Source organism: Drosophila melanogaster, chromosome 3L (assembly GCF_000001215.4).
Source record: "Drosophila melanogaster chromosome 3L".
Taxonomy (NCBI): Eukaryota; Metazoa; Arthropoda; class Insecta; order Diptera; family Drosophilidae; genus Drosophila; species Drosophila melanogaster.
The window spans coordinates 26297188-26311162 of NT_037436.4; the positions used below are offsets into that span (position 1 = coordinate 26297188).

General features: G+C 37.3%; 1 protein-coding gene across 1 annotated transcript, besides 1 other annotated feature; it reads right to left on the reverse strand.

Moving 5' to 3' along the window:
* Positions 1–1267: 1267 nt before the first annotated feature.
* Positions 1268–8385, reverse strand: CG41284 (uncharacterized protein; the record flags this gene model as incomplete). The annotated part of the gene is made up of 3 exons (NM_001110947.3): positions 1268–1752; positions 7793–7965; positions 8021–8385. 3 exons carry the CDS (start codon positions 8383–8385, stop codon positions 1268–1270), a joined length of 1023 nt encoding a protein of 340 aa, NP_001104417.3.
* Positions 4692–6139: a mobile genetic element.
* Positions 8386–13975: the final 5590 nt, after the last annotated feature.

The window sequence follows — 13975 nt, forward strand, 5'->3', positions numbered from 1 at the left end:
GTCATGCCCAAGTACTTATCTATCCTACTGCTGTCTGCGGCACTTGTTGGAGCTGCCAAGCCGATCATCAGCTGCAGTACACCAACGCAGCTGTCCCAGTATTTGGGATAGTATGTCGTGCTACTCTTCTACCCACTTGACTTCACCCCAAGATTCACCCATTGATTCTTTAAATTAAAAGGCTTTTTATTCTACAAGGCTATTTTAATCAATTAACCTACCATTGCTATACAACCGTAGATCGATCCTTTGAGCGCGTAAAATATAAAAACTTATGAGGACAAGTTGAACTTTAAGTTGAAAACTGATAAAATTTACTTGTGTAAGCCCGCAATTCAGTTTTCTTATCAAAACTTATTAAGTTTCTAATCTTCTCATTATATTTTGTTATATCAAGCGAACCGTTCTTAGCGGACACTAATTAAAACCCAACCCTCCTAATATAAACAATAACACAAACAGGCATATAAAGTAAACGTTAATATCCGCAAGCCAAGGTCTGCCAAGCTAACAGTAACAGAATTTCATTATCCGTATATAACTTTGACTTCTTCAGTTGTGGTTAGGAAACTCGATTTATTGGAGTCCCTATTGATTTGTTCTTTATATAAATCATCTTTGAGCATACTCCGCCGTCCCACGACAGAGCAGCAATTGTTGTGATCTCACAGATAATCCAGAAATATTATATATTTTCTGAAGTAGTCACAAAATTAAAATGGTTACACAAGTTAAATGGCTCTAGGTTTAAGCGGATGACTATTTGTCGTATTAACCCAAAACAAAAGTGTTACAATTTGTGGGTGCACTACGAACAGAAGAACTCGTTTTTGCGGTCTTGCTGTTCTTAATTTAACCTATCAGTTTGGTTGCTTTTATAAAATGGTTTTCAAAGAAGTAATCTTTAAATAGCAGAAGCCTTATCGACTCCGCTAGTCTATCCGATTCTTGAATATCGGATTCTTGAAGTCTTCCATTGATATTTTTAATTGTAAGTCTTCTTATTCCAGTAGGTTCATTTTAATTATCCCTTTCGCGTAAAATATAACAATTATAAGGATAAGTTAAACTTGGTTTTCTATAGTGCACACCTTAACATAAAAGAACAATTTGTAATAAATATTTATTTAATCTCTTTTTAACATAAACTAATTTTAAATGTTTTTTTATTAATGTGTTTAAAAGTTATTAACCATGCAACAATATATTCAACTTACAGATATTTATACTGTGCTTGTTTCATTTACTAAATTTTATACTCCATTATTTAATCTCCTAATTTGTGGACTGGGTCGTCTAATTTATCATTGCTAAGGGTAATATTTTTTTTAAATAGATCACATATAAAATTATTGTGTTGAGATGAATTCCAAAATAAATATTTTTTTTGATTATTACAAAATTGTGGAATACAAAAGCTGTTGTGATTGTGAAACTTGATACTCATAACAACAACGCAAACTAATATTAGTATTAACAGTAGTAAAATGATGCAAATATACTTTAATTTGTAACTTTGTATATTAACAGTATTATGTTTCGTGTTCGCAGACATTCCATTAGATTGTGAAGGTGGTGGGTTAATAGGACTTAGATATGGATGCAAATATTCTGTAGTTAAGGCAATATCAGAGCACGAACGAAATTCTTCTTGTGGACCACATCCAATAGCTCCTATACCATTGCCACACATACCCCAATTGTTGCCGGCAACATAACGCCATTGCAGAACACAGTGTTCACATGTAAAATCTGCAATGTGTATTATGAAATAGTTAATTTATTATTAACAATATATTAACAAATTTATTAAGAATTACGTTTAAATATCTTGCTGTCCTTGTTATACCCGTTACTAGTAGAATAAAAGGCTAGATTCGTGAAAATGTATGTAACACGCATGTATGTAAGGAAGCGTATAATATTATTGATCAGGATCAATAGCCACGCCGATCTGGCCATGTCCGTCTGTTCGTCCATCCGAATGAACGCCTCGATCTCAGGATCATTAAAGGCTAGAAGGTTTACTAGCATACAGATTCTAGAGACATAGACGCAGCCCAAGTTGATCCATGTTGCCACGCCTACCATAACGCCCACAAGCCACAAGAACTGCCACTACCACACTTTTGAATAATGTTTTTATAGTTTTTCATATTCATATATTAGTCATGTATTATTATCTATCGAATGCCAAAATAATTTTGCCACGCCCACTATAACGATCAAAAACCGCCCAGAACTGTCACGCCCGCAAACTGCCCAGAAGTGCACCTCCCACACTTTTGATAAATGTTTTGATAGTTATTCATATGTTTATTAGTCTTGTAAGTTTTAATCGATATGCCAAAGAACTTTTTATCACGCCCACTCTAAAGCTCAAAAATAGATTTTTCTTCGTTTTATTGTTTGTCCTGCCAATTTTATCGGTATTTTTGAATTTTTTTCATTTATTCTCCAATATTAAATATCAGATCAGAAAACATGAAAATTTGCGTTCGCATTCCCACTAGCTATAGTTTGAGCCTCCGGCAGAGTCGGATGCTCAACCACTGAGTTCGATTTCGGAATCGATTTCTCACAAAATAAACCAAATCAAATATAAAAGACGCTTGTGCGATGATTAGTTGTTTAAAATTTAACTAAACTGTCATCTAAAATCAATAAATTTTTATTTTATACGAATTGTATTTATTAAAATATGTACACACAAAACGAAATACGTGAACAACGTCAACGTGAGCAAGACGAGCGCCGACTCTCATCAATTTGAAACAACGCGTATTTTTCGTTCGTCGTTACGGAAGCGCTTAATCCTTCCCAAGACCAGAGAGCGCGCTCTTGCTCTTCGGCATTGCCAAGCACAGTTCCAAAGTCTTGGAGCGAAGAGTGCGCTTCTCCAATGCTACAGCTAACAACAACAACAACCACATACACCCCACTAATCACGGCTACCAAACCTACACTTTCAAGCTTAGCTGCTGTAACCACCAGCACGGTTGCCTCTCTTACAATGGCAATCGCATCGGCAACAACAACAACCGCAGACCGTGTCTTCAGCGCCAACCGTTGTATCAACGACCTCACCTGCATTTGCATTGCAAGCAAATTTAGCAGCTACACTTACCGACTTATGTGTGTCAAAGCCAGCGATCAAAACAAAAACACTAGAACCAAACGCTACCGCTGCGCCAACACCTAAGCAAAACGTAACCAAGAATGATGGGTCGACTATGCAGACTGGAATGGATCGCTATATCCAAATAAAAAGAAAATTGAGTCCACAAAATTCTGCGGCGGGAAACAAAACAAAGATAAATCGGAACAATCTAAGTCAGCGAATTGAGACCCAAGAGTATACAAATAGATTTGGAATACTAGCAGATAACGATGAGGATCTACCCCCCAGCACTAATGAAGGAGACAAAAAGAAGCCAAAGCCCCCACCTATATACATTCGAGAAAAAAGCTCAAATGATTTTGTAAACAAAATAATTTAACTTCTTGGAAAAGACAACTTCCACATAATACAAAAAAAAGGGCAGCATCCACGAAATTAAGGTCCAAGTAAAAACCGAAGAGAGCTTTAGGACCCTTGCAAAATACTTAAACTAAAACAATAAAAACTACTACACCTATCAACTGAAAAGTAGCAAGGGCCCTTATGTCGTTCTAAAGGTTATAGAGCCTGAAGTAACACCTTCTGAGATAACGCAGGCATTAAACGATAAGGGTTTTAAGGCAAAAACCGTCTTCAACATTCTGAACAAAGACAGAAAACCACAACCACTCTTCAAAGTTGAGCTGCAACCTGACACTAAAGCCATCCGGAAAAACGAAGTGCACCCAATCTACAAGCTACAGTTTTTTCTGCGTCATAGAATTACTGTAGAAGAACCACAAAAGCGCAAAGGCCCAGTCCAATGTACGAACTGTCAAGAATATGGCCATGGCAAGAGCATACTGCACATTGCGTCCAGTTTGTGTCATCTGTGGAAAGCATCATGACTCTGCTCATTGCACGACAAATAAAAGTGATCCCAATACTAAAAAGTGCGGACACTGGGGCGGTAACCACAAAGCAAACTATAGAGGCTGTCCAATATACGGAGACCTCAAAAGCCGGCTTCACCCCCGAGTAACGCCTGTACGCCTCCATAATAAACAATCTACACTTAAACCCGCAGAAGTAAACCCAGACGTATTCTTCTCAACCGCAAAGAGATCCTCATTTGGCCCGGGGATCACCTCACAAAATGTGACTTTCGCAAACGTCCTGAAATCGGGACTTACTAAACCTAGCGCTACGACAACCATTCTACATACTGCCCAAATTGATCCGACACCGAATCCTCGACTACCGACGCAACAACAAAGCAATATGGAAACCATGATGCATACTTTGCAGCATGAATATCATTGAATTCATGTCCTTCATGCGGACTATCATGCAAGACCTCATGCGCCACCAATCCTCATGGAGATGCTAATATCACAACGTTCCAAATAATCAATGGTTTCCCTACGAATATCATTGTAGAACGCCAACGGCGTTTCTCGGCATAAACTTGAAAATAGCTCAATTGACGTCATGATACGGTTCCAAATAAGCGGAAGTTGTATCAGTTGTATGCGGTATCCTGATTAGAAATCGCATCAAATACCACCATTCTAGCGAGTTTGCAACTAATTACAGCTGCGGTTAAAATAATAGCACTACTGCAGGTGGAAAGTTCATTTCCTAAAAAAAATTATTAAATGTTTATATTTTTTAAAGTCAGATTGCATGAATAATAAGTACCATATGTTGGCTTTCTGAGCAAAAAATTTTTAGTCTCTCAATGTAACGGTTCTTTTTGTTTTTGGGCACTTGCTGCTAAAGTGCGCGAAATGAGGCGGTAACAAAAATAGCACTGACCACGTATTTAGTGAATAAAATTAATAGGAGTGATTGCTTTGGGTTTTTTTTCGACAAATTTTGAAAAAAGGAGTTGTATTATAGGTTTTTATTGAATTTTTTCCAAACGAAGTCCAAAAATTCTCTAGTTATGGGTCGCGGAAAGCACTGTACCGTCGAAAAAAGAAATTTCATTAAAAACATGATCTCTGAAGGTAAAAAATACGCTGAAATTGGTCGCATTGTCAATTGTTCAAGCAAAATGATCCGCAAAGCACTGTTGTTTGTCGAAAAGAACGAAACACGGCGAAGAAAGCCCTAAATGTCCAACGTGGAGATCAAGCTCTTGGTTCGGCAAGGCAAGAAGGAGCCTTTAAGGCCGGCTACGGAAGTGAAGGTTGAGCTTCAGATAGCTGAAAGCGTGGAAACCGTTCGCAAACGCTTAGGACAAAACAACTTAATGTGTGCAGCCCAAGAAAAGTCCCGCTTTTGACTGTTAAGCATGTGGCAAAGCGAATCGAATATGCCAAGATTCCCAAGGACTGGCCTGTGGAGAAGTGGCACAACATTTTGTGGTCAGATAAGACCAAAATTGTGTTGTTTGGTGGGAAAGGCTCTTGGTCTTATGTTCAGCGTCCACCACGAACTGAATATAATCCTCGCTTCACCTTTAAGGCGGTAAAGTACGGAGGATCAAACATAATGGTATGGGCGTGCTTTTCATACTATGGAGTAGGTCCGATCCATTAGATTCAAAGCATCATGGATCAGCACATTTACACAGATATCCTGGAAAATGTGATGCTGCTATATGCAGGGATGAAATGCCGTTGGTTTGGACATTTCAACAGGATAAGGACTCAAAACACACGAGCAAGAAAGCTCGAAATTGGTTATAGCAGAAATCGATCCGAGAAATGAACTAGCCTGCTCAGTCACGCGACTTGAATCCAATCGAAAACCTCTGGGCGGACGTGAAAAAATGGTTTCCGAAGCCAAACCCAATAATAACGATGATCTTTGGGGTCTGGTCAAGGATCCATGGAGCAAAATTCCTCAATAACGGTGCCAGGACTTGGTGGACTCCATGCCAGGACGATGCGCGGCTGTCATTGCCAACAAAGGTCACGCAACCAAATATTAAGATTCTGAGTAAAATGATGAAAAAGTGTCAGAAAATAGAGAAACGCTGGGACAAACACGAAATGTGCTTATGGTGCTATTATTGTTACCGCAACTGTACATGCAGGCCACATCTATAAACGTACAACAAGGAAGAGGCAATCTTACCCTCGTAACGGTATAACGGTATGTCCCCCACGTTATAATTTCTGGACTTTCTGGACTTCTTCAACACTCTAGGGGACCATTTAAATCTGCAGGATCACGCCTCGTCACCCCTAAAGGAAAACAGTTGTATGACGCCATCATAAATGTAAATAGAAATCTTGACTACGTCTCTTCAGGCAGACCATCATACTGGCCTACCGACCCGAACAAAATTCCTGATTTGGTCGATTTTGCAATCACCAAAAACATCCGTCGAAACCTCATTAGTGCCGAATCCCTCCCGGATCTATCATCTGACCACTCGCCAGACCTATTAATACTGAACGCCCTCCAATGCCCAGAGACTACAAAGCAAACTAGCAGATAAACATAAAAAAAGAAAGCTGGATCAAGTACAGAAAATATATAAGCTCACATATCGCGCTGAATCCAAGGCTGACGCCGATATTGAATCCGCAACAAATACTCTCGAGAGTGTCTTAGCTGCAGCTGCCCGACGGATGCGACGGGAGTGGCAAGTCCATAGATCGCAATTCGCAAAGCAAAGACTAATAAATGCTTCACGTAAACTCTCCAGTGCACTCAGGCGAGAAGAGAAAAACGCCCAACGTCGCTATATAGAACAACTATCAACATCCAGCAGTGAGAACTCACTATGGAAAGCCTATCCCAGTTTAACTACCCCGGCAGAAACTATTTCACCTTTAAGAACCATCGCAGGTGGATCGGCCCGAAGCGATAAAAGGAGAGCTACCACATTCGCAACCCACCTTCAACATGTGTTTCAGCCGAACCCTGCTACAAGTTCGTTTGTAATACCGACACTAACAGACGACAACCAAACACCAAATGAGCCAATCGAATTTCGAGCCAACGAAATAGAAAAAATGATAAATGTTCAACTAAATCCTTAAAAGTCCCCAGGATGTGATCTAATAACTCCAAAGATGGTTATTGAGCTTCCATACTGTGCTACATGCACTATCTCCCTGCTCTTTAACGCTATCTCAAATCTCGGGTACTTTCCAGAGAGATAGAAAAAGTCGATCATAGTAATGATACCAAAGGCAGGAAAGGACCCTTCAGTTTCCTCATCATACAGGCCTATAAGCCTATTATCTTGTCTTTCGAAACTCTTCCAGCGGCTTTTCAGAGAAACGTGGAACCATTGAACAAGTCAATGGAATAACATCAAGAATACGAACTGCTTTCGAAAACCGCGAATATTGCACAGGAAAATTTCTGGATGTCTTCCAGGCATTCAACAAGGTCTGGCTAGAAGGTTTAATGTTTAAAATCAAAGCAATGCTTTCCTAAAACAACCACAAGCTTTTGAAGTCGTATCTCTACAACAGAGCCTTTGCTGTAACTCTGATATGTTCAATGACCACGCTTAAAACGCTGAGGTTCCCAAGGCAGCGTACTTGGACCTACGCTATACGTCCTTTATACAGCAGATATATCCACAAGCAGACTGCTAACGACTTCTACATTGGCCGACGACACAGCGATTTTAAGTCGATCCAAATGTCTCTGTCGATAAGATAATAATGGCAGGCTTTTCTACCAAAGTAAGATTCTGATCCAGTGTTAAAATATATTCACCTGGTAACTGTGCCAAAATTTCATATATGCAACTTCCGTTTCGAGGATAAAATCGGGTATCTAGGTCTGATTCATTTGGCTGAGAAGGAGATCCATTAAGAATTGACAATACATTTTCATCTAAGCATGACTGCTTAGCATTTGGATTTGGGCATATTCGAAACTCAAAATATCTGGAAATATAATTATGTATATACTGATTTAAAGAAACACAAAAAAATTAGTTACCCCATATGACTGGCTGTTAATTCTACACGAATCGTCATTTGAGATCCAGGCAAATAGCTCCGCACAATTTGGCCTTTTCCCCAGTGGCCACCATATTCGTGGGGTCGTGGTTCCGGAAGATCCCACGCGTCCCCACATTCTCCACATTTACCGCCGTATCTTTGCCATTGCCGGCTAAGCCCTCCGCAGTTGAGTTCATGGTCATTATAGTCTGGTGGTGTTTGAAATCCAAAACGCCAAGCTGATGCTCTACCTGGTGGTTCGACCAGTCTGCCATGGCCATTACACGACATTGCAAAAATTGAAGCAGCAAAAAAGAAGGCAATGTACCACTTGATTACAAATACCATGTTCGTTCCCGTCATAAATGCTTTAAATATAAACAAAACTGAATTACGATATAAATATTTTTTTATAGTCAACGATTATTATCAAATAATAACGAGTTGAATTAATTATATCTTATAAGTAATATAAGTAGCTTCTAATAAAGTTGCGCACTTAAATCTGCAGAAATAAATAAGTTTTACGTTATGCATATAAACGTAATTATCTTCTATTCAGTAAAAACGTTTATCAAATATCAATAGGTGGTCAGTATGGGGATTCGTATGTGTACATTTCGTAAAATTACAGTTTTTTTTATGTTTTGTATGGTGCTTTTACGGGATATAAAGATACTTAGATTCTGGAGAGTAAAATTACTGAAAGAAACGTTTAAAATTGAATGGAAACTATGAAAGTGACAGAGACAAAGGTCAAAATTTTAGTATAAATGGAAGAATGTTTTTAAAGCTATTTGCGTAGACTTATGGATATTTAACCCATCCCGTTTCCAACTTCCCAAAAAAATACATAAAAATGTAACTCATCAAAAACACTTTAAATTAATTTATGTTGTTATGTTTTGAAATTGTAAGCCAACTTGTAACGATTTGTTTTATGTTATGCCTTCCGAGGAACAGAATTGGAAGGTCCTTAACAGATTAAGTCAAAGCTGATTGAGAAGGATAGAATAGCTTTGCCCGTGCTAAAATGTTTAGTTTAATCACGAAGCCCGACAGTTTCCAATTTTATCTAACAAGGGCTATTTGGAGCTTTGCAATATTTAAGCTTTTATACCGTAAACGGGTCCTTCATAACTTGCTTGCATTTGTGAATCATCAATAAAACTATTCAGCCATTCCCTATGTGATCTACAACAAAAACAAGAAAGAACGCTTTAGTTCAGCTCCTCCACTATCAGATACCTCTGTCGAGGCTGGTAGGATTGCTTAAAAGAAATTTTACAATTTTGTTTAGATCGATAAAAATTGGCAAGAAAATAATTAAATCAAGTATGTCAAATTCGTTTTCAAAAAAAAATAGGAGTGATAGTTTTTAGCGAGTTGTGAGCGTTAGAGGGCGAGTGGTAAAATCAGTAAACAAATTTGCGCTGCGGTTATATCCTCGGAATCTGTATGCTTAATCTCATACTAATTAAAACCCGATACTCCCAATATAAACAATATCACAAACATGCTCGGTCCATCTCAAGTAACCGTTTATATCCGCAAGCTAAGTTCTGCCAAGATATCAGTTTACTATATCATCATCCGTTTCTTAAGAACAGAAAATATTACTGACACACGCTTGCCTAATTCTAGTATCCATCCTGAAGGACGAACAGACGAAAAGAAAGTAATATAAACTAACGGACATAGCCGACTAGTGATCCTGATCCAGAATATATAAATTTTAAATAGTCGAATAGTAGAGGCTGATACGTACTTTTCATTTAATCTACTATACACTTTAGTAGTGTTGGGTAAACCTAGTTCAATTTGGGGAATAAGTTCGTTCGTTCGTTTAAAATCAATGAACTAGGTCGTTCATTTAGTTCAATTGTTCAAAAGTTCAAATAGTTCAAAATCTTCACAAAATTTATTTCATACAATGCTGTCATTGAAAATTAATATTTTTTTTCAATTTATGTCTTATATACATACATACATAATAATAATAAGAAATAATAAAGAGTTTACAACTATATTGAACTAAGTGAACTATATTGAGCAAATAGTTTGCATTTGCTAAAGATAAATTAAGAGCAGCGTGATATTCCCGGTTCCCGGAAGAGAACATGGCGATCGAGCTGATTAGTTCCCCGAGTCTGGCCCAAAGCAATTGACGCGGCTTTTGTGGCATTATTTTGTCTCTATCGTGGATGCGTCGAAAGACATGTTAAGTCCGCTCCGAAATAATTAATTAATTTAAGTAGTGTTAAGTTTGTAGTGATTTTTTATATGTGTTTGTTTTGTTATAAGTGAGAGCGAGACGCCTCATTTGGTTTAGTGTTTAGTGCAGCCCAAAATTGAAGGGCATTTGAGAAGATAAAAAATGAAATAAGCGAAAATAGAGAAGAAAGATCGCAATTGGCGCGGCATGTCTCCATATTATTTTGTTTTTTTTATTGTTAACCTTTTATTTGCATAAGCCTTGAATTCCACAGGAAAATCACCCGGAAGCGCTTTTGTCTGCGGATTTCCAAATGTGGGTGTGTTTTTTTAACTGATTTATTTAATGAAAAAAAGGCATGAGATAAAAAAATATAAATATATATAAAATGTATACTTATAAACGCCTAAGTATTAGTAGGATCAGTATCGTTTTCAAGGCCAAGGTCTATAGCAGACCGGAATGGTGGAAATGGCTCTCAAGGGCAAAAATATGCTATTTGTCTTTACGATTTACAGATTGATACGACTTATTTCTTTTTTTCTTTTTGGTCCGTTTAATTTTTGGCTGCTGGCTGTGCACACGCACATATGTCCGAAAATAAATGTTTGTTTACTTTTTAAATGATTTTTGGAGGTACAAAATTGTTTTTCCCCCCTAGAATTATTTCATCTAAATTAAGTGTTCATTTTAAGGGAAATCGAAAGCTGTTAATTGAAATATCATATCCTCCATTCCGTTGTCTGTGTCGTAGTTGGCGATTTGTCGCCCTTTTATTAATTGTCGTAGCACGCAACCACATTGATGATTTGTAGAATGAAGTTAGGCTGAGATTCCAGGACGAGACCCCATATAACCGACAAGGAGCAGCTGGACCTTTGCGCGTGCGTCCTGGAATATATGTCACCAACCTAGCCTTGTAAATCGTTACGAGAGAGATAGAAGGAGGCGTGCCTAGATGCTACCGCAGCACGTCTGCATAGATAACGAATGATATTAATGCACACCTGAAGTATCCAATGTGGCAGTTCTATAAATATAAGGTTTACTGAAGGTTGCGACACCCGTCATTGTGATTTTGATATTTTTATGACTGAAGCATGTTTAATCGGTATCATTACCGATAAAATAATTCTTGATTCTAGAATGAGAAGAAGTAGACGAGGAGAATAGTGCAGTGGTCTGACAAATCGGTACCAATCCCAAGATGGACACCCTCTAAAACGAATTAATCGGATTGCTTAAAAAATGTTGTATCTGCCGATCTGAGCAACATTTAAGGATTTGCTGAAATCGACAACTGATTACCTATGAAGTCCTTCTATGCAGCCAACTACCAAAGTATATTTTGCGCCTTGGAGACACCTCCAACAGCTTTTGACTATTACCTGACGTCTTTTGTGTTGAGAGCTGTCATTTATATATATATTTTTTTTATACTTTAAAAAGCACAGCTTCTTTTGGTTTGGTCGTTTTGTAGGTGAAAGGATGGGCGTGGCCACAGTATTTTTGGTATACACATAAAAATTGGTAAGACAAAGAATAAAACGAAGGAAAATCTAAACACTTTTCAAAAGTGTGGGCGCGGCAGTTTTGAACGCCCACAATCCGCCAAAACTTCCACGCCCGCACTTTTGAGAAATTATTAATTTTTTGTATGGATTAAATCATTTGTTTTACCAATTTCTATCGATATGCAGAAAACATTTTGTCCACGTCAACCGTGGCAACTAAAAACCGCCCAAATTTATCTTGCCCACACTTTGGACCATTAAAATTAATTCGGATATTCCCAGTTGGAGTAGTGGAGTAACAGCAACAGTAACAGTCCTAAGACCCGAATGCACCTCCCTCGGCCCAAGTCCTTTTCCTGGAGAAGGGCACTTATACGCTGATGTAATATACTATACAAAGCCATACAAGGATTGCAATTACTAGATGAATCCTATGTTCATGGTTTGAAGCGCTGAGATATGACAATAAATAAAATTTAATTGTCTCTGTTGACGGCAGTTGTGGTTTTCCGATCTTAAGAAGTGATTTTGGAAATTATTTAAAAACTACATTTGGTAAATGACTATTGGTTAGGTTGTTTGGCCACTTTTTGAAGAAGCAGGAATTTCCCGAAAACGGGACAAATAAATTCTTTTAAAATTCAACACGAACTAGCTTAGTGATAAACTACTAAAAATATCTAAATTTTTAGAGAAGTGTAAGCCGTTGAAATGTGAATTTGGTTGAAATTACAAATTTTGAAACATAGCCTTAGACCTGATACACAATTAAATTTAAGTATTTATATATTTTTATATTAACCGCTCAACTTGAAATTTTAATTTTGCTATTGGGTTAGAAAGGGCTACAAACAATTTTTTAGGCTTCGATATCTAATCAAAAAATAGTGTATGTTTGCGGGTATATTTTATAATTTTAACAAACATAATGCGGTTTGTTCGCATTTCGGAAACGAAAACTACACGATTTTTTTAGACAGAGGACCGTCATTTAACACTCTTCTTCCATTGCATATTAGTTTCATTTCAAAATGTCTATTTTCAATAAATCCGTTTATTTTCATTTTTCTGTTTTCTCATTGCAGAAAATGTGTTCACCATAATTTAAATTCAAATTCAAATTTCGTTTAACATCAGAATACATTGTTTTTAACTTTTATCGTTCATCCCTGTTCATCTCAAATTGGTAAAAGTTAAAAATTGTCTGTTTTTCATATATGTATATTTAGCCGCCGTTTACAGAAGTTAATATTCGAATACGATCTGTACTCTAGCTTGGTTCAACAGCGACTGACTGCCGCGCTCTGTACAGAGTGGCGAGTGGATCAGTCGATAAGTTTCTCGATAATATTTGTATGTTAAGGATGGGTGTATGAGTGTATAAGCTTATGACTAGATTGGCTATGTATAATTAGGTATGTATGACTAGGAATGTATGACTAAGAGTAAAGGAAGAGGGTGGAAGGAGCAGCCTACTACAACTCGGCCGTCCTGACAACTAGATCTCCCGATCGTAGGATTTTATAACAATTAACGTTTCTTAAAGCTAAGAGTCCTGTTTCTTATTTTATTCTTCTTAGTAGAGATACTTTTGAACGGTCTTAAACATTTTTTAGGTTTTCTTTTCTTCTTGTTTGTTTTCTTTGTTTTACAATTGCTTCTTAAATTATACTTTCTATTTCGTAGAGAGTTTCTTAAATTATACTTTCTATTTTGTACAGAGTTTCTTAAATTATACTTTCTATTTTGTAGACTCTTAATTTTTCTTTGTCAGTGTTTTATATTCTGTATGCTCCATACACCCCGGTAAGGATTGCGAGAAATTTGAAATCCATCAACATCTTCCAGAAGGAAGCGATCATTTTTGAGAACTTTGCTTATGATATAGGGTCCTTTATGCTTTGGAATTAACTTCTTAGCTATGCATGCCTGTTGTTGAGTCAAAATTTTTAACCATGACGTAGCCGCCTTTTGTGAACACTCCTGATCGTTTTCGTTTTTTGTCAACATATTTTTTATTGTATGCTTGTGCTATTTTCTGACTTGCTTCGCCTTTATTTCTAATACTACTAAATACTATTCTAAATCTCTTTCTTCAATCGTTTCTCCAATTTCCTCAATTTTTTCTTTTAACTCATCCATAATTTGTCCTTTTTGTTGTAAACCAAATAACATTATGCTAGGATACTGTTTAATGCTGCGGTGTTGTGTATTGTTCAGGGTA